The sequence below is a fragment of the Agelaius tricolor genome, unplaced genomic scaffold, assembly GCF_023055355.1.
Source record: "Agelaius tricolor isolate 1412-34295 unplaced genomic scaffold, bAgeTri1.0.p SCAF_28, whole genome shotgun sequence".
Classification (NCBI taxonomy): domain Eukaryota; kingdom Metazoa; phylum Chordata; class Aves; order Passeriformes; family Icteridae; genus Agelaius; species Agelaius tricolor.
In genome coordinates, this window is record NW_027269288.1 from 7,968,943 (window position 1) to 7,988,365 (window position 19,423).

A 19,423-nucleotide genomic window follows, 5' to 3' on the forward strand; every position below is an offset into this window, starting at 1 on the left:
CCTTCAGACAGTCCCAAACTTTCAGCATTCCATTTGACCAGGCTTACTTGCCTCCTTTAATCTGACTCTGGGTTAGTCCCTTGTGCCTGCGGGTCCTGTTGCTTTCCTGTTGTTCCCTGGATGCTGCAGAATTGCCCCCCTCCTGCCCCCAAACAGGCAGCTCAGAATCTGTTTGTATCTACACAGAATAAAGTCCAGTACCATGGTTATCATCCTCTGTGACACAGAATTGCTTTTAAAGTTGTTTAGTGAGTCCCCAATGTATAAAACATCCCCACACCCAGGTGTGTTTGTTGTGTGTTTCCAAACATGATTCTCCTGTTCTGAATGTTCCCCCTTGTCTTGCTAAACCTCTCTGTGCTCTTTTCCTCCTCTTGCACTAGTATTGCCACCTCCTCCCAGTTTAGTATCTTGGTGGATTTCATAAACACACTGTTTACTCCTAGATTACTAATTAAGATGTTCAATAAACTCAGACTAACCCAAGTCCTCCTCTCAGCACTCACACAATGCCTCCTCCTCCCAGCTCAGTGTGGTGCTGGTTGTCATCAGCCTTTGTTTATGGTCCCTCAGCCAGTTTCAAGCCATGAGGTGGCATTACATCCAGGCCAATTGGAATTAATTCTAAGCATATGCAAGACTGAATCAAATGCTTTACTAAAATCCAAATATATTGCATCCCTTCATCCACTAATTTTGTAATTCTATCAAAAAAAGCAATTAAATTTGTCTGGCAAGATTTATTCTTTATAATCCTGATGCTGTTTATTGCTCATGGTTCCTTTATCCTCTAGATGTTTAATGATTTTCTCCTCCCTCTTAATATTTGTTCCATTACTTTACTGGAAGGAGAAGTTAGGCCAGAGGTATGATAATTGCCAAAGATGACTTGTCTTTTCTTTTTCCCCTCAAAGAACCAGTGCCTTGACTGTTTCATTTCTTTTTTTTTTCCACTTCTGTAGTACCTCCCACTTCTCTATGGCTTAAAAACCAGCAAATGGTAATGTAATCAGTTTGGGAGTTAATTTCCATTGCACTTCAGGACATACATCATCCAGACTGACTGATTTGTATTTTTCGAATGAGTCCCTTTATCTGCTCTCCTAGAAGGTCTTCTTCACTACATCCCAAATTCTCTGCTTTGTCTTTAGTCTTCTCATCCAAAGCAAATTTTATAATGCAGCCATTTTTGATTCATCACCTCCCTTTCTGTGGGAGGCCTTCTTTCTAGGCTCAACACTTCTTGTCTCTGATGAAACAGCCCCTTTGGTGTGCAATAACGTGGTTTCTTCTCTCTTACCCCACAATTACTTTCCTTCCTCTTCTCCCTGCAAGCCATAACTGACAGCACATGTTGTATATCCACAGACCTTCCTTCTCCAGTACAAGTTTTTTCTCTTTCCTTTACCCTCCCTTTGGTGAGAGGTCCCTCCTGGGACCCTACAGGCTGCTGTTTGTTTCTTGCTTTCCTGCTCATCAGAGCAACTGTAGTTTGTTGTACCTTAATTATGCAAGATTCCCTTGTTAAGTTTCAAATCCTTCCTGCCAGTGTTTCTTACTTGTTTTCTTGATTCCCTGTGATTCTGGAGTTTCCTGAAATCACAGGTATCTGTGCTGCACTTATGAAGTCCAGAGAATCTCAGCAGTGGGTGAGCAGGGACACCACCCTGAGCTGGTTTTGCCCTCTTGGCCATTTGCTCCAAGAGAGCACGAGACATGTCTTGGATAACATGGTGGGGTTTGCTCTGGGGTTTGCATGGCAGAGTTGTTGTTCTGTACATCAGGGATGGTGCTGTGCAGTATTTCTGCAGTCCAGGCTGTAATTGCTGCTTAGAGGATGCTTCACCTCTCCCACCTGAGAGATACCCTCCTATCCAGGGGTGCATTCTGGATCTAGAATTACTGTTGTTTGTGGGAATGCTAATAGAGTTGTAAAATACAGAAATAATGTCTGCTCCAACTCCACTTCTCTCCTGGGGCCTTCCCTGAGATGTCCGCTTGTCTGTTTTGGGCAGGTTTGGCACCAAGGATTTCTGTGATGCCCAGTGTGACTTCCTGCATAAGGTGCATTTCCACTGTGTGGTGGAGGAGTGTGGAGCCCTCTTCAGCACCCTGGATGGAGCCATCAAGCACGCCAAGTGAGTGGGAGAGCAGGAGGCAGGGACAGCTCTGCATTGCACACTGCAGGACCACCCCAGGTTCCTTTTAAGGCAATGGAATGCCCAAGTAAAGAATGAGTAAGGCTTCCATGAGCGTGGCCATTCACTCGCCTGAGTCTGCAGGGGTTGTAGGGAAGGAGATGTTGCAAATTTGAACACAGATCTGCTGGCATGGTTGGTCTCTCCTGTTGGGGGCTTCCCTGTGAGCAGGAAATGTCTGGCTTCTCCCAGCAGCCCTGGGAAGCTGCCCCACAGCTGTTCTCAGTGACTGCAGTGATTCTGGGGGTTCTCTAATTTTAACAGGGTTTGGCACCTATCTCCACCCATCCTAATGATTTCCCTTCTCTTCATAGATGATTTAGGATGGCCCTAAATCTTACTTCAAAGTCTGCAGAGCCCCTTTTAGGATTTATCCACACCAATTTGTTTACAGGCTCCTGCCACAGTCTCGTTGGTGTTTAATTAAATTACATGAAATGGTCAAGAATTTACATCTGAATTGGTATCGTGTTTTGCAGTTTTCACTTCCGAACTGAAGGTGGAACTGTGAAAAGCAACTCTGAGTCTCCCTTCTCAACTGCTACTGAGAATAAGGCTTCACTGGCCCCTTCATCACCATCTGCTGCTTCTGCCACCATGGCCAGTGCTCCTGCCCTTGACGTGCCCACTCCAAATCCAGCTGCTATGCCCTCTGCTCCCACACTACTTGCTTGGAAACAGCTGGCTTCAACCATACCCCAGATGCCTCAGATCCCAGCATCAGTGCCTAACCTGGCAGCTTCACCCTTGGCAACGACTTCCCTGGAGAATGCCAAGCCTCAGGTCAAACCTGGATTTCTTCAGTTCCAGGAGAAGTAAGTTTCAGCTACCATTTGCCTCCTTCTATCCTCCCCAGCCAACCTTTCCTCAGAGCTGCAATACCACACTTCTGCTCACCCACTGAGAAACCTGCCCAGAAACTACTCTGGGCTTGACTTCACAGAAAAATTATTTCTGTGAAGTCTAGGAAATACTTTAAGATTTTTGGGTGCATGTGAGAACAATTTTAGGCATGAATTTAGAAGATAAATAAACTTGGTGATCTATTTATCACTGATCCCTGTTTTGTCCCTTGTGAGAGCTGTGCAGAATTAGAGGTATCTTTGTGGTATGTTTGACAATAAAGGGTTATTGGGCCAAAATTTCATGCACTGAGTTGGGGGTGGAAGGTACCAAACCCATTAGCTGATGAGAGGGGCTGTGCTGGTCCTGTCAGATCAGGGGAAGCCCTGGCATCCTGCAGTGGCCACACTCAAGAGTTGTGTTTCCTTTGAACTTTAAATTGGAGAAGTGGCCCTCAAAGACTACAGAACCCACTGTGCACTGCTGTGTTCTAATACTCCTAACCAGGAAAGTGCAGTAGTTGGGTGGAATTGCAGTAGTGTTGCCAGCCTCAATTTCCCTGAAGAGGAAGGTGACTATGGGAAATCTGTGGGCCATGTTTGGAACAGAGGCTTCAGCTGGGCTCCCCTTGAATTAAACCTTGGCAAAGAAACAAATGTGTGAAATGAGTGAAGGTGATGATTGGGTTTTGGATGTATTCCAGTGATCCCTGCTTGGCAACAGACTGCAAGTACGCCAACAAATTCCACTTCCACTGTCTCTTTGGGAACTGCAAGTATGTGTGCAAAACCTCTGGCAAAGCAGAATCCCACTGCCTGGACCACATCAACCCCAACAATAATCTGGTGAATGTGCGAGACCAGTTTGCTTACTACTCCCTGCAGTGTCTCTGTCCAAACCAGGTAAGAGCCATTGCAGAGTAGTGTCCTGGCAGGACTGGGGAGGAGGAGATGAAGGATCAGGTAGACTGACTCTCCAGCAGGAAGTGAGGCTGTGTGTGGCTTTCTTGGTGTTACTACAGAACCATGGAAGTCATAATTACGTGGTCTGGAAAAACATTTGGGTTTTTTTGTGTATTTTTGACTTGGGTGAAGTGGACAAGGGAATGAGAATAATCTGAGAGGCACAAGATGAAATAGAATAAAGATCTGTGATGAATCCAGGGAAAGCCATGAGTAAGCTTTGAGATATAACAAGAGAGAATAGTGTATTACAGAGTACACGACAGGACTCAAAAGAGAGCAAGGTGCATGGCAGGTTGTGGAAGATAAAATGGGATCTGGAGGCCCCTCTGACACATCAGAAGGGACACCATTAGCAGCAGGCAGTTGGGAGTGCATTTGTTTTAGAGCTGCCTAAAGCACTGTGCCTGTGTGCTCCCTCCAGCACTGTGAATTCCGCATGCGAGGGCATTACCACTGTCTGCGTCCCGGCTGCTTCTTCGTGACTAACATCACCACCAAGCTGCCCTGGCACGTGAAAAAACACGAGAAGGCAGAGAGAAGGGCAGCCAACGGCTTCAAGTATTTTACCAAGCGGGAGGAATGTGGCAGACTAGGTGAGTTTGGCTCCGTTTCTCATGTGGTGTGTCCCATGTCCAGGCCAAGAATGCCGTAAGTTAGAACCTGCACGTTATGCTTAAGAGGTATTTGGTCATTAAAATCACTAAACAAGAAAGGCAACAAAACATAAAGCAGTTCCTGGTCTGTCTAGTTGAAGCATGTTTTCACAAATAGACTCAAGCTAAATGAATAGAGACTGTACTATACAGAATTGTATATACGGATTTGTCTGGACATAAAGCTTCCTCTTTTTTCTTCTTTTTTATCTAATTGTCAAAGCCTTTTTATGTGTGTGTGTTTGTTTGTTTTTTATACTTTATAGTCTTTTGGACCTGCTGCTTGTGTTGGGTGAAATTTAAGGACGCTCTTAGGAGGATTTTTTTTCCTTAACCAGTGCTAGTGCAGCATATTGAAAGTCAAATGGCTCATGATCAGAGGGAGAGATGGACAAGAACATGTAATAAGCTACTCTCTTCTCTCCAAACCCATTCTGCACCGCCCCTGTGAGCAGCAGGGCAGCCCCCCAGAGCAGGGCCTGAGGAAACACATGAATGTGGCACAGGCTCAGACTGGGGCTGGCTCACTTGCCAGAACAATCAGCAGCACTGCAGCAGTTATTAAAACCAAGTGCCTCCAGTGTAAAGCTGGTACAAACAAAAATAGAATGGATTCCCGGGGAGGTACCTGGAGCTGAAATCCAGGACTCTGAATGGGAATTCCTAAAGACAACTCTATCCTGAACTGCCTGGGATTCACTTAAACCTTCTCATTGTCACAGACCAAATCTTCCCTATCACTCCTGGTTGGAACAAAGGCTGGAACCAAACAAGGTTCAGAATAACACCTCTGGGTGTTCCTTCCCACTGCAGGAAAACAGCCACAGTAGCCAGAGCAAAACTTTTCAGCTTTAAATGTATCAGGAATTTGTACCCAGATGGAAGTTTGTTTGTGGTAACCAGGGTAATAGGTGTCAACACACCACAGCCAGTGCCTACCCAGGTCCTGTTTACACATGGCAGCAGATCGAGCAGTTGCTGTTATTTACTCACCTTTGGTGTTTCAGGTGATAGCAGGGCTAGACAAAGCAGGACAGTGCTACCTGTCCCCAGCCCACAGGGCTGCCCTGGCAACAGGCGAGCCCTCACCTGCCCTCTGTGACAGCATTCCAGTCCTGCAGCACTGCTTGTTCCCAGCGCCAGAGCACAGGGATGGGTGGGTGGGGTGGGGAAAGGGTGACCTAAACAAGCACTGCAGATGAAACAGTGGCTGCCAGCTCCACATGAGCTGGGTGAGCCATGAGCTGTTTGGCAGCGAGGCAGCCGCAGCCTCTGCACGTGTCAGCAGCGTTTGGTTTGGGAGGGATGGGGTACATGGGGTACATGCATCCAGCAGTGTGTGCATTTGTGGGCTGGCCCTGCTGTGCAGTGGCCACACATTTAGCCAGCACCCTGCATTTGCCTGCATAGATAGAGGTGGCTTGGTGGGATGGTGAAGCTGTGTATGGTTTTACCAACATGTGGACTCATTTCTGCATGTGTACATCCCTGGGGTTTATGTTGTGCATTTATAGATAGCAGGTGCAGAAAGCACTGGCCTGTTTTAAGGGCTGTGAATGTTTCTGAAGAAACATGATAGATGTTTTCAGTGTATGTTTCTGTGTGTATAATTATGTAAGTGTGTATGACTGGGGAGAGAGAGGTGAAACATATATAAGTGAAGGTGGATGGCTGTAGATAGATAAGTAAAAAAGTGAGCCTGTCTGTAGGTCTCTACCTCTGTGCATTTGGCCAAGGGAGGATGGGATCCTGCTCACTGATGTAGCTGTGTTTGAACCATGACAAGCCTCTGTTTATCAGCTATACAGTGTGGCTGTTTGGGATTGTCCCTTCATGGTTTGTGCTCGCCTGGCATGCGTGGCTGTGGCCACGAGGAGCAGAACGTGTGAGGTGCTCTATGCCAGAGCCCATAGGAATTGCTTGTTGTTCAGTAGCTGCCCCTATTACACAACAGTTTTGGAGTGGCAATAAACACTTCTGGCTCATTCCTGTCTAACCAGAACACACACACTGTCCAGAGCTAGAGTTGATATGAGACTGCTTTTCTGAGAGCACAGTTAGAGGGGGGGGAAAAAAGAACTTTTCACTTCTAATCTAATTATGAGCGTGTATTTTGATTGCAGCTTCTGTGATACAGCTACATGTCCTGGTTTTGTTCTTGTTGTAAAAGAAAAGGCACTAGCTAAGACTGAAGAGCATTAGGCACTACCAGATGTAATGGCAATGTTCCTTCCTTTATAATGGCACAAAGAGGGATGGGACTAGGCTGAGGTCTTAGATCTCTGTACACTGTAATCCTCTCTTGCAGTTGTTCAGCAGGCAGTAGATTGTGAGCTTGGTTTTTTTCATTCAAGACTGTTCCTGAATAACCCATGACCACTGATAATGTTCTTTCCAATCATCTTCCTGCTGGTGCTGCTCCCTCTCAGAACCTTCATGTGCAACATAAACGTGGGTTCTGTGTCTGCAGGTTGCAAATACAACCAGGTGAACAGCCACTTCCACTGCATCCGAGAGGGCTGCCAGTTCTCCTTCCTGCTCAAGCACCAAATGACATCCCATGCCAGGAAGCACATGAGGAGGATGCTGGGGAAGAACTTTGATCGTGTTCCTACTCAGGTAACGCCTTGTTGTTGAAGCTGTAGGTGCCCAGGCTCTGAGGGATGTGTGTCTGCACTGGGGGATGCTACAGGGCAGAGGGAGTACACACAAGGTAGCTTTACCTGGCTGAACTTACACAAGATGAGTAAAGATGATGAAGCATTGATTGCAAAGCATTGCTTAGTGCAAACAGTTTTTCCTTGTGAATTTTGTAGAAAAATATTGAGAAGGATAACACTAAAATACTCATACTTACAACTTGCATTCTCTCCCAGCTCATTCAATATATACAATTGGCTTATTAAAATTAACATGCTTAGGATGTGGAGGAATTGGATGTGCTGGTTAAAGCAGATATTTCCTGTTACATATAAAGAATTTACCTAGGATGGAAGAAAAACCAATCTTGACATTTCTCTTCCCTTATTGATGTGGATTTAGTTGGGGCATTCCCTCTCCTCTCTCAGGAAGCAGCAGAGTGATGCAATTGCTGCTTTACTGAGACAGAGAGGAGCTGGCAGATTAGGTCTGGAATGGAAGAGTTTCAGCTGCAGCACTGAGCTGCTGCTCCAAAGGATAGCATCCCTGCCACCTCTCACTTGTTCTTATTCTTTAGTTGTTTCATCTGCTATTGACTTGGTAGATGAAACAAGCTGTCTTTATTTAAATGCCTGTGGCTGATCTGACCCTAAGAACATCATCTGGTATATGGAAATCAAAAGAGACCATCTGTAGAAGCAAGATGAGAACCCTCTTTCATTCCACAACATGGGAATAAGAGGTCCCTGTTAGTTATTAACTACTGTCAATAAGTGAACTGTTCAAGTTCAGTGCTGTTGGATTTAATGAGTTCACAGATGCTAAGGAACTGGTGTTGCTGTTGTGGCAGCTTTTGGTCTCTAATAAAAAGTTTAGGAACTTAGAAGATTTAACAAAAAATTTGTCTTCACTACTCTTCTAGCACATGGTGAGTCTAACCCTAGGAATTGTAGTGCACACTGGGCAGAAGATGCTGTGTTTAACCTCCATCTTTCAGGGGCTCAGCACTGAGCTCAGGCATGGTTCCAGCATCTGACTGCAGCAGGACCCACAGGGTGAGGGGGCAATGCCAACATTAACACCTCCTCTTTGGGAACACATCAGAATCCACACACCAGGATGCTGGTGCCAAGATTAACACCCCCAGCTCCCGAGTGCAGCACAATTCACATACCAGGGTGCATGTGCCAGGTTTAATGCTCCTGGCCCCAGTGCCACGGGTTCCACTCTCAAGCACGTGCCAGCTGTCCCCCATGAGCTGTGGCAGAGGGAGATAAACGTGCAGACAGATGGTTTTGGGCCTGGTATCTCGCTTTTGGTGTGAAAGTCCCCGTCTCGTTTTCCTGCTGCAGGTTATTGGCCACACTCCAAGAAATGAAAATCTCCCCCAGGTTGGCAGCATGGCACCCAGCCCAGCCTCATCAGGAACCCCAGCTTCCTTTCAGGGACCCCCAAGCATGATGGACACTGAAACAGAAGAGTACATGGATTACACTGGCTGTAGCCCTGGGGGCATCTCCTCTGAATCTTCCAACATGGACCGCAGCTGCTCCAGCACTCCAGTGGGCAATGAAAGTACATCAGCAGGTAAGGGAGAAGGGTGTGTGTGAAATGGATCCTCAGTTGCCTGCTCTCCTGGGAGATAAACTCATACAAAGAGGCCAAGGGACAGTTGCACCTTAAAGTACACACTGTGCCAAGTTCAGTAGTGCCTCACACTAACCCAGCTCTCTCCAGCACCTGAGAGAAGAGGTCCATCAAAATATACACCTCAAGCATCCAGGAACTTAGCAGCATACCTTTTTCCTCCCATTAAGAGAGGTTTTTATCCTGGGTCTTGGAGTTGGGTATATTTTAATAGTTTACTTTAAAAAAAAAAATGAAAAAAAGAGCTGTGGGCCCCTTCTGTACTTGGAATTTTCTTTGGTACCTCTTTGTATTTCCTCAAGCAGCATCCAAAGTCAGGCACTTTATTGTACTGGTGAAGTACAGCAGCAGATGGACATACACAGGGGATAAAACCTGTCACATCTTCAGAAAGCAACATCTAAAAGCAGCTCACTGAGCTCCCTTCCTCACCCAAAAACTCTTGTTCCACTTTGTGCAGTTGCACAGAGCAGTCCCCCTTCATCCCCTCTTTTGGAAAGTAAATTCCTGCCCTGTTTGCCAGGATCATGCAGAGCCATCTCCCCCTGCCCTGCATTACAGGGTCAACTCTTCAGGAGTCAGATACCTGGTAGGAATTCTGCCATCATAAAGTGATGACCAGGGGTCTCTCAGCTGTACCTTCCCAGGGTTTAGTGGGATATTCTGCACAGGCTGCCTCAGTTTGCTTTAATTCCATACACATTTTCCTAGTTTTCTTTCTCCTCCACAGTTAAAGGGCACCACAGCAGTCAGGTTGCAGGAGCACTGCTGGGTCATGGCCCTGGCCCCACGACATTGTGGCACCTCCAGAGGGTTCTGGTGGTTCCTGGCACACTCCTCTGTGCCAGCAGTGGCCCAAGTGCTAGGAAATGCCCCCCACTGCTCTCCAGGTAGGGAGCAGCTCCACCTGCCCCAAGTGCCAGAGCACCCTTACAGCTGGGAACTGAAGCAGGCAGCAGCCCTATAGATGAACAAGGACCAGAATGACCAAATGAGTCCAGAATTCCTGCCTGAAAGCCTGTGTCTCTTCTCCCATACCATAAAGCCACCTCACCTCCTGCAGAGACAACTCTCCTCTTCCTGGTGCTGTCAATTCCTCACCTTCTGTTTCTTCTCTGTTGCAGTTCTGTTTCATACATTTGTGAATGTATTTTCCATTTTCATCATATTGCTTCTGCTCTTGGGTTCTCATTTCATTTCTTTTGTTTCTTGTTTTGTTGGTTTTTTTGGGTTTTTTTGTTCGGTTTTGTTTTGTTTTATTGTTTTTTCTTTTCTTTTCTTTTCTTTTTTTTTTTTTTCCTTTTTTTTCTGCTTTTTTTTTTTCTCTCCACATTCTCCAGGCTGCCTGGTTCCTTCTACGGCTACTGCTGCTGCCGATGATGCAACCCACACTGCACCACAACCTCCACCACCATCTCTGCCTCCATCTTTCTCACAAGCCCTGCTTAGGTCTCCCCTCCCCACCCTCCCCTATCTCTTCTCTCCATCTTGTCTCTCGTACTCCCTGCTCAGTGCCACTCTGGGAGCCAGCAGAGGCATTGTCATGCCTGCCGCCAGCACCGCTGGGTTCTCGCCCATCATTGCCACTCCAACTCCAGTAAAAAGTGACGTTCCCTTAGTGCAGGATGCAGCAGGTAACACTTCTTTGCTTTCTCTCCATGTCCTGTGCCCAGCTCTGTCCCCACTCACCCTGCCCATGGTTTTGCTCTGCACCTTTGGGTGGGTAGAGCAGCAAAGGTCACTCTGTGCCTTGGCAAATGTTACCCCAGGGCCCATCCATGCCTGCTCCTTTTCCTTGCTGACACAGTAACCACAGCCAAGGGGAAACAAACCACAGCAAATCCTTCATAGACATTTGGATGAATAACTGAGAGCAATTGCCACCAATTCCTAACTATGAGAAAAACCTAACAAAACCCACAGTTAACGTGCATTTTCAAGTGTCTTGGTAACCTCAAAGTGGCCACAGAGCAAACTTCTGCTCATGTGGGATTAATGGGACTTGGACTTCCTGGTTAGACCTTCCAGGCCACCCAAGCCAGTGCCTGCCATAGTGTGCTGCACAGGTGAATGTCTGATGAGGTACCCAGGTCCTGTGTTTCAACTGATCTTGCACACTTCATATGAAGCCACAAAGCTCAGGGGTGCCTTCCCAGGATGAGGAGTGAAGCACGGGCAGTGTCACATGATGACATCATCAGACAGGTTGAGCTGTTTCTCACACTCGTTATTTATCAAGGCTCTAATCAGTTGCAGAAAATACAGATAGATTTCAGTTTTAGGCTGCCATGATTCCCATGTGTGACTAAGATCAGAGATGTCTCAGGCTGGGTATTCTCATTCCATCTGGGAATGGCTTTTAGGGTGTGTCTCATTTTTGGCTTCTTTTCTCAACTCCTAGCTCTTTTCTAGTTAATTAAGGACATCTTTGTGCTTAAAGTTCACACTTATGAGGCTTCTGGCAGCCTTCAAATGTCCCAGTCATTCTTCCTGCCAGCCTCAGTAATGTGTAAATCCAAGGTCAAAGGTTGGGAGTATGGCTGGAGGACCAACTTCACAGGTTTCCAACTCCATAGGTTTTTCTCAAGAGACTTGGCAGGAGAAGGATCCCTGCCTTGTCCAGATGAGTGTGTGCCAATTAACAAAATTCACAAGAAACTCTATCTTTGCTTCTTTTTTAACTGAACTGCATGCAGCCTGAAACATTTTTAACCTTGTGCTGTGCTTCCTCTAATCAAATATTTTTAAGTGTCTTTTGTCTTTACCTTGGTATAGTTTGGTGAATGCTGACATTATTGGTGGTTAAAGAAAGAACCTTATGGAAAACATTGAGATTTGGTGAGGATCACACCCATTGAGGCTTGTAACCTTTCACAGGGTGCAGGGACTGAACTTTGGCAAAAGAAGAGAGTGCAGGTGTCATCTCTCTTCATTATGCCCTTACTCCAAAACTTTACCTGGATGAGAAAACCGAATTGGTTTTCAACTAAAGTTTTAAGCACATCCGTTTGAACTATTTTAAAAGCTGTATAAATACAGAGTTTTAAACAGGTAAAATTTAAATTCTATTTATTTCCCATCCAGAGTCTTTTCTTTAAGATGGGTTATCCCATATTCCCATCCAAAGACAGACAATATGAGCGTTAATTAAGTATTGCTAAGGAACTTGATGGTTTGGCTGTAATTTTATTAAACAGAATTAATCTGGACAGCAGCGACTTGTCTAGGCACCACTGCACTTACATGAGTTGGCTGGAAGTGGAGAACTGGATTTTCAATACCAGATGTTTAGGGGGGAGCAGAGAGCAAATTGGTCACAGATTCTGTAGTTAAGAGCCTGCCAATTTCAAATCTCCAGTGACAGAAAGTTATTCTTTCACTGGTAGCTGGTTAAATCAGCCTTAGCGTGCAGTTCCCACCGTGTCACTCAGGTGGTCTCACCATGGATGCCCTGAGCTGGCGTCCTGAGTCTGAGCACAAGAGCCAGTCACAAATGGTGTAGAAAAGCCTTTTGTTCTTTGCTTATCCCACAAACTGTATGGCCCAGCCACGTGGGAGAGGAGGTTCCTGCCACCGCTCCATTGGGAGTGTGGGAGCTTCCCTTCAGTGGTCACCACCTTCTCCTGAAGGGTGTCACTGAGGAGTTGGCACCTCTAACTCCTGTGCACCTGCCAGAAAGGAAGTAATGCTACACATTGACTGTCCCTTCAGCCTCCCAGACCAGGATGGAAACTGCTCTGGGTTCTTGGGCCCCATGCCCTGTGTGTCACAAATTGGGCCTCTTTTAAAAAGATGGCAGTTTCAGCAGGGAGAGAGTAAAAAAAAAAAAAAAGTAAATGTTGGTTGCAAGCTATAATTTCTAATTACACTCACAGTTCTGCACCTGGTGAGAAATTCTTGCCTCCAACCTTGTCTGTGCTGCATGTTGATACTGGAGATTGTGGGTTGATTCTGGAAACAGCAAGCAGAGAAGAAGAAAGTTAGTAGATAGATTGAGGTCACGTCTTTGATGTCAGTGTGATCCTGGGGGACATGAGCACTAGCCAGTTATGCTGGCCCTGTGAATCAAAGTGGAAGATAGATGAGGGATCTTTATTTATACTAGGGGCATAGTGGAATTTTTGAGACCCAAGGGAATGTTGCAGAGCTGGTATTTTCTCTCAGAGTCCACTGGCTAGTGATGATGAGAATTAGCCCCATTGAACATCTGTCCATCTGTCTTTCTAAGTGCACTCATTGTAATATGTAGGCTCATTACAGTGAGGGATGTTGCAGTCTCCTGGCCAAAGTCCATCCTGTTTCTATAAATTTCCACAGCCCCCCCGCTGCAGTTTTAATCACGCATGGGATCTTCCTTCACTTCCTGCCTGTCCTTGGCAATTGTAGTGTATTACAAGAGCCTGGGTAGGGGAAAACAGTGCACACGTACAAGCTTTTAGCACACTGCAGCTCTTTTTACCACCCCAGTGAACTACAGTAACACACCTCAGTCCTTGGACTGGAACAAGCTAGCTCCTCCCTGTTCTGATTTGAGAAAAAAAGGGACTAGAGATTAGGTTAAGCAGCAAGAGAAACTGTGAAAGTAGCAAACCAGAGAAGCAACTGTTAACATTTGTACAAGATCAGGTTTGCCAGAGCAGCAATCAGAGACAAGGCAGGATATGCTGAAAATTGAGGAAGTGATGTCCAGCAGGCATCAGCGAGCCCACAGTGCTGGAGCTGGGGCTCGCTGAGAGCTCGAGGGACGAGCTGGGGTGGGAACAGTTGCAGCTTTGTGTCTTGGCAAACACAGAGCTTGCCAGGACGGCTGGGAGATGGAGAGACCTGGCTGTCAGCAACACCGCCCTGCGCTTTCTCTCCTCAGGGAACACCATCACTATGCCAACTGCCTCGGGGGCCAAAAAGCGTTTCTGGATTATTGAGGACATGTCCCCATTTGGCAAGCGCCGCAAGACCGCGTCCTCACGCAAGATGCTGGATGAAGGGATGATGCTGGAGGGATTTCGGCGCTATGACCTCTACGAGGACTGCAAGGACTCCAGCTGCCAGTTCTCTCTCAAGGTTACCCACTACCACTGCACACGGGAGAACTGTGGCTACAAGTTCTGCGGCCGTACCCATATGTATAAGCATGCCCAGCACCACGACCGTGTTGACAACCTAGTATTGGATGATTTCAAACGCTTCAAGTCTTCACTGAGTTGTAACTTCCCAGACTGTCAGTTCTCTGGCAATAGCACACACTTCCACTGTCTGCGCTGCGGCTTCCGCTGCACTGACAGCACCAAGGTGACGGCGCACCGCAAGCACCACGGCAAGCAGGACGTCATCAGCGCCGCCGGCTTCTGCCAGTTCAGCTCCAGCGTGGACTGCGAGGTGCCTGACTGCAAGTACAAACTCAAATGCTCCCACTTCCACTGCACCTACCCCGGCTGCAAGCACACGGTGGTGGGGATGTCTCAGATGGACTCTCACAAGCGCAAACACGAGAAGCAGGAGCGAGGGGAGCTGCCTGCCATCTCTCCCGGCCCCGAGGGCCTCGCCCACTCCACTCTTGAGTACGATATCCAGAACTCTTCCATCAACCTGGACAGCTCGCTCAACCTCAGCACTGACAACAACAGCTCCCTCTTCTTCCTGCAGAACGCAGCTGGCGTGGGCCTCAATGACTCCCTGGACCTCAGCAAGAAGCAGGCAGAGGCCACCGAGGGCCCGTCCCCAAGCAGAGCCGGGGCCGCGCCCCCGGAGAGGAGCGCAGGGGCACCGGGCTCCGGGGACGTGGAGGACGAGGACGACTCTTCCCAAGAGGATGAAGAGGACGATGAGGAGGAGATGAATGAAGAGGAGGAGGATGATGAAGAGGAGGACGACGATGATGATGATGAGGAGGATGAGGAGGAGGAAGACCTGAACACAGATTCTGAAGAATCGCTGCCGGACCCTGAAGGCCTGGCCGCTAAAGAAGATGGAGAGCCAGAGGAGGGTGCTTCTTCCACAGACCATGGCGATGCTTCCAGGCCTCAGGGCGAGCCAGCCCTCACTCCAGCCCCAGCTCCTGCCCCCGCTCCAGCTCCGGCTGCTGCCTCAGCCTCCACTGTTGCTCCAGAAGCTTCTCCTTAATCCTAGAGACAGCAACGGCAGTGGTTTGGTTTTTCTCTTACACAGATTTACTAAGAGGACCCCGTATAAGGCAAGAACAAAGATGGGGATGGCAAATGAAAAACGAACTCCGTGCCACAGATGAGAGAGAGGAAGGAAGGAAACCCCTGCTCCTCCCCAGGCCCCAGAAGAGATCAGTTGGCAGCAGGACTGGTGCTGCATCACTCCATTCTACAGATCCTGGAACAAGGGGGCAGGATGCAGCAAAAAAATACCCTTTATATGGACACGAACCCTGAGGGTACCCACTACTTTTCCTTGCTCCCTGCACGGTGCGTGGGGCCTGTGCCCATCTGGGGACCCTTTTTTATGGGTGGGGCTCTATCCCCCCAATTTTCTTTCTGGGTTTTATTTTTCCATGTTTTCAGTTGTACGATAATAATAATAATCTCCACTTCTTGGAGGGGGGTGGGTGGGAACAAGAGGTAATGAATTTTAGAAATATATATTTGTGTGTGTGTCTCTCTATATAATGTACACACACACACACATATATAAAATTAAAGGAATTGGTGTCACAAAGACAAGTAGCTCAGCTTTTGCCAGTGGGAAGGAGGGGGTGAGGAGTGTGCTCTCTCTCTCTCTCTCTCTCCACCCTTCCCCCTTCTTTCTCCAGCATTAAATGGCATCAGACAGCCAGGGTGGGAGTGGGTATTTATTGTCACATAAATGAGGATGCATTAATGAATGAGTAGGGGTGGGAATGGGACACTCCTCTGTTCTTCCAGATCCTTTTTACTGTTAATGATAATAATTTTGAATGCTATTTATATTGTAAAACTTTCTCAGTCTACACTTTCTCTGTAGGACACCTCTCCTCATCCCTGCTGTTCTGACTGTAGGGATTTAGCTGAAGTAACCTGGGAAGAACACAGCAGGCAGTTTAAAGGGTCTGTCTCACTGGAGGACTGGGGTTACTCTGCCATCCAGTCAGTTCCATCTCATCCCAACCCCTAGGTGCTTCCTCTCTGCGGAGGTGAGGCGTTTTTGTGGTGCTTCAGTATCCCCATCTCAGGAGGCTGTGAGCTGCCCCTGCCCCAAGTGTGCAGCACAGGGAGCACCAAGCTCGCACAGGAGCGTCCTGGTCACTGCAGCAGCCTCGGGACAGGGCCCTGCTGTGCCCCGGGCAGTGGGAGCAGGACAGTCCCCGGCAGCCCTGCTGCACCAGGCCGGGGTGTGACAGACACGGATCTCAGGTGACTGTGGCAGGGACAGCCCTGCCCCGAGCAGGACCCAGTGCCTGGCGCTGCCTCCTGCAGGGCCAGACCCCGCTGGAACCCGGCCCTGGGGCGGAGCTGCAGCTCCGGGCCCCCCGAGCTCCCCCTCACTGCAGGAGCAATCGCTGCCCCCTCCAGCAGCCCGGGCTCTCCCCTGGCTCCAGGCTCTTCCCTGCTCTCTTCTCCTGGCCTGGCCTGGGAACACACACTACAGGACACTGCCCCGGACCTGGCAGGTGCCACAGGAGCTGTTTGACCCCAAATCCTTGCCTGAGCCTGAAAGGGCTTGTCTGCACACACCAGGGCACCAGAAGGACTAGTATGAATTAATTCTGATCGTTATTTTGGTGCCAGTTTTAAAGTATACCAGATTAGTCTGAGCTTTGTCCTTTTTTAAAAAAAAAATAAAAATGCTTTTTTTTAATACCATGCAGGCGCCCTCTCCCCTCCTCAGCTCCATGAGCACTTCAGCTCTAAGGGATCCCCAGGATTTGTTTTCTCTCTGAACAGATAAAGGCCTCAAGAAATTTAGGTTGCTTTTTTTTTTTTTTTTTTTTTGGTTATTTCCCTAAGGAACTGGTGCAGATCAGGTCTGATTTATAAACAAGCAGCTCAGCTGTGTAAATGTGGGGACAGAATGTTCAGCTAATGTTTCAAAAGGAAAGGAAAAAAAAAAAGTTGTACAGTATTTTTCCTGTAAAGGTTATTACTATATATAGAACAAAAGAGAAACCACCAATGCCAAGGGGTGGAGGGGGAGGTGTCACCTGCCTTCTGGATAGCCCTTACATATGGTTAATTGTGTGCAATTTTTTTTCTCTTTTTTTTTTTCTCTCTTTTTTTTTCCTTTTTTTTTTTTTTTCTCTCTTTCAATGTAGTGTATGTTTGTAGGGGTGGCAGGGGAGGGGGGGCCTTAATGCTGTGGTTTGAGGCTGACTTCACACTCCCAGCACTGACCGGACCTGCACGATTCCGAACTCTAACTTGAATTTTGTAGAGATGAAACAAATGAAAACAAATGAAATATTATCACTAGTTTGTAGTTTATTTAATTCTTTGGAGTTCTTTTCCTCTATCAGCTATTTGTGTGGCTTTTATTTTTATAGGGGGTTTTTTTGTTGTTTGTTTGTTTTTGTTTTGTTTGGTATATCCCCTACCCTCAGCTGTGTGTTTCCTAGCACAACCCCATTCTTGAATAGAATGAAGCTCATGTTCCTGGGGCAGAGTGATGGAACGATGCCCTGGAATTTCTCAAAATGGGATGGGGCAAAAAGATTTTACTTTACTAGCATTTGCTGCAGGTTCTGTACTTGTACATTTTTCCCTGTGTTCAGCTACTTAGATAGTATGGTGATGGGCTCCAGGAGGAATCCTTAGATTAACACAAGCCACATCTCGCAAAGCAGATGTGATTATTTTGTACCGCCAAAACCACCAGGATCTCTGTCAGTGACTGTGGGAGCAGGACTGAGCCCTCCTGGAGGGCGCTGGTGCCAGGGGCTTCCCTGGGCCGCTGTGTCCCTGCCCCGGGAGTGGAGCCTGCCCTGGGACACAGGGCCTCAGCAGCCTCCAGGGCTGAGTCACTGCACAGCAGTGGGGAAGCAGCAGCGTGTGCAGGAAGGGGTAAGAGATGTGCAGTGGCTCTGGCCGTGCTGGGCAGGACTCCCCAGCCCGGACGGGTCCTCCCCGTGGGGCTGAGTGTGCCAGAAGGGCCCATGTTTATCTATGCACACCATTTTCTCCCCCCAGGCCCCCTCCTTCTCCCTGACATCTCAGCCCTTCTCCCAGACTCTGTCACCTCTTGTGTCACCTCAGGAGCTGGGCAGGGAATGAGGGTCCTTTCCCAAGGGGCCGCTGCTGAAGGTGGCCCTGGGCTGGCCCCGTCCTCCTCCCAGCCCTGTTCCTGTAACTCGTACACTGTCTCTGTTTGCAACAACAACAAAAGAAAGTTGAACCCAACTTTTTATTCTGCCATGTTCAGGCTTTAATTCAGCAAAACCCTTAAGCAGAAGACTCTCAGTGGGCCCAGGTTTAAGGCCGAGCTTAAGTGCTTTTCTGAACAAGGGCCTCAACAGCCCAACACCCCATCAGAGCAGGTGGTTTGTCATTCCAAGCTCTCATATCAATGGGACTGTCTAAAGAATGACCAGAGAAAGAGAGGGAGATTCAACTGGCTCTATAAGAAGAGGAAAGAGGAGAGAAGAAATGGAACTGTTTTGTCCAAAACAAGATAAAAACCAAACAATAATAAACCTTGAGATGGACCCTCCTGATTCTGCTACCATTCACTGCTGAAGAGCAAAAAAATTAAATAAAAACTATTGACTAGATTGTTCATTCTAGCCACAAACTCAACTGGATTAAAGTCTGCGTGGAAGGAATTTTATAAAGAAAAAAAAAATTTAAAAAAAATTTTCCAATGTAGCAAAAAAAAAACCAACTTTAAAAAACAAAAATTAAAAAAAAAGACAATGAGGGAGGATTCTAGCCTTTTGTAATATCCATATTGCACACTAGGACTATAAGCCATTGCTAGCTCATTTTGAATTTTAAATGTGTAATTTTATTTTGTTTTGTTGTTGTTTTTTTCTTTCCATGGGGGAGGGGGGAAAATAAATGCTTGAACCACCAATGCTCTTTTTAATGTTTTATAAATATGTATGTGTATATATATAAATATAAAAATAATATGTATGCACATATATATGTGTGTGTGTATATATCTATATGTATATACATATATATAGATATATAGATATATATATAGGTTTTGAGACAAAAATGCAGAAAGTGAAAAAAAACACCCTAAACAGGATGGTGTGCTCTGATTTACTTGAATCTGGTCTCTTCAGCACCTGCGTTATTAAGAACTGAATATTTTTCCACTTGAATTTAGTGCTATTAGAAATTTAATATATGTGTTTTATTTATTTGATTTTTTTTTTTTTTTTGCATGACTGATGCAAGGTTTGACATTTTCACTCAATAAAAACTGGAAAAAAAAACCCCAAAGTTGTAAGTGATCAAGTTGTCTTCTTGCTTGAGGAGGTGGTTGAATGCCTAAGCAGGCCAGGCACCCTGCAGTACCTCGTGCCTGCTGA

At 46.9% G+C, this 19,423-nt stretch overlaps 1 protein-coding gene across 1 annotated transcript in view; it reads left to right on the plus strand.

Annotated features, from left to right (window-relative positions):
- CASZ1 (castor zinc finger 1) overlaps positions 1-19,421 on the plus strand; it is an 88,428-nt gene extending 69,007 nt beyond the window's left edge. The window contains exons 12-18 of the mRNA XM_071449040.1: positions 2,016-2,138; positions 2,678-3,013; positions 3,745-3,943; positions 4,428-4,599; positions 7,130-7,278; positions 8,652-8,886; positions 13,811-19,421. Of these exons, the coding sequence (XP_071305141.1) occupies positions 2,016-2,138; positions 2,678-3,013; positions 3,745-3,943; positions 4,428-4,599; positions 7,130-7,278; positions 8,652-8,886; positions 13,811-15,066 (2,470 nt within the window). The 3' untranslated portion in view covers positions 15,067-19,421. The remainder of the gene's footprint in view (positions 1-2,015; positions 2,139-2,677; positions 3,014-3,744; positions 3,944-4,427; positions 4,600-7,129; positions 7,279-8,651; positions 8,887-13,810) is intronic.
- Positions 19,422-19,423: the final 2 nt, after the last annotated feature.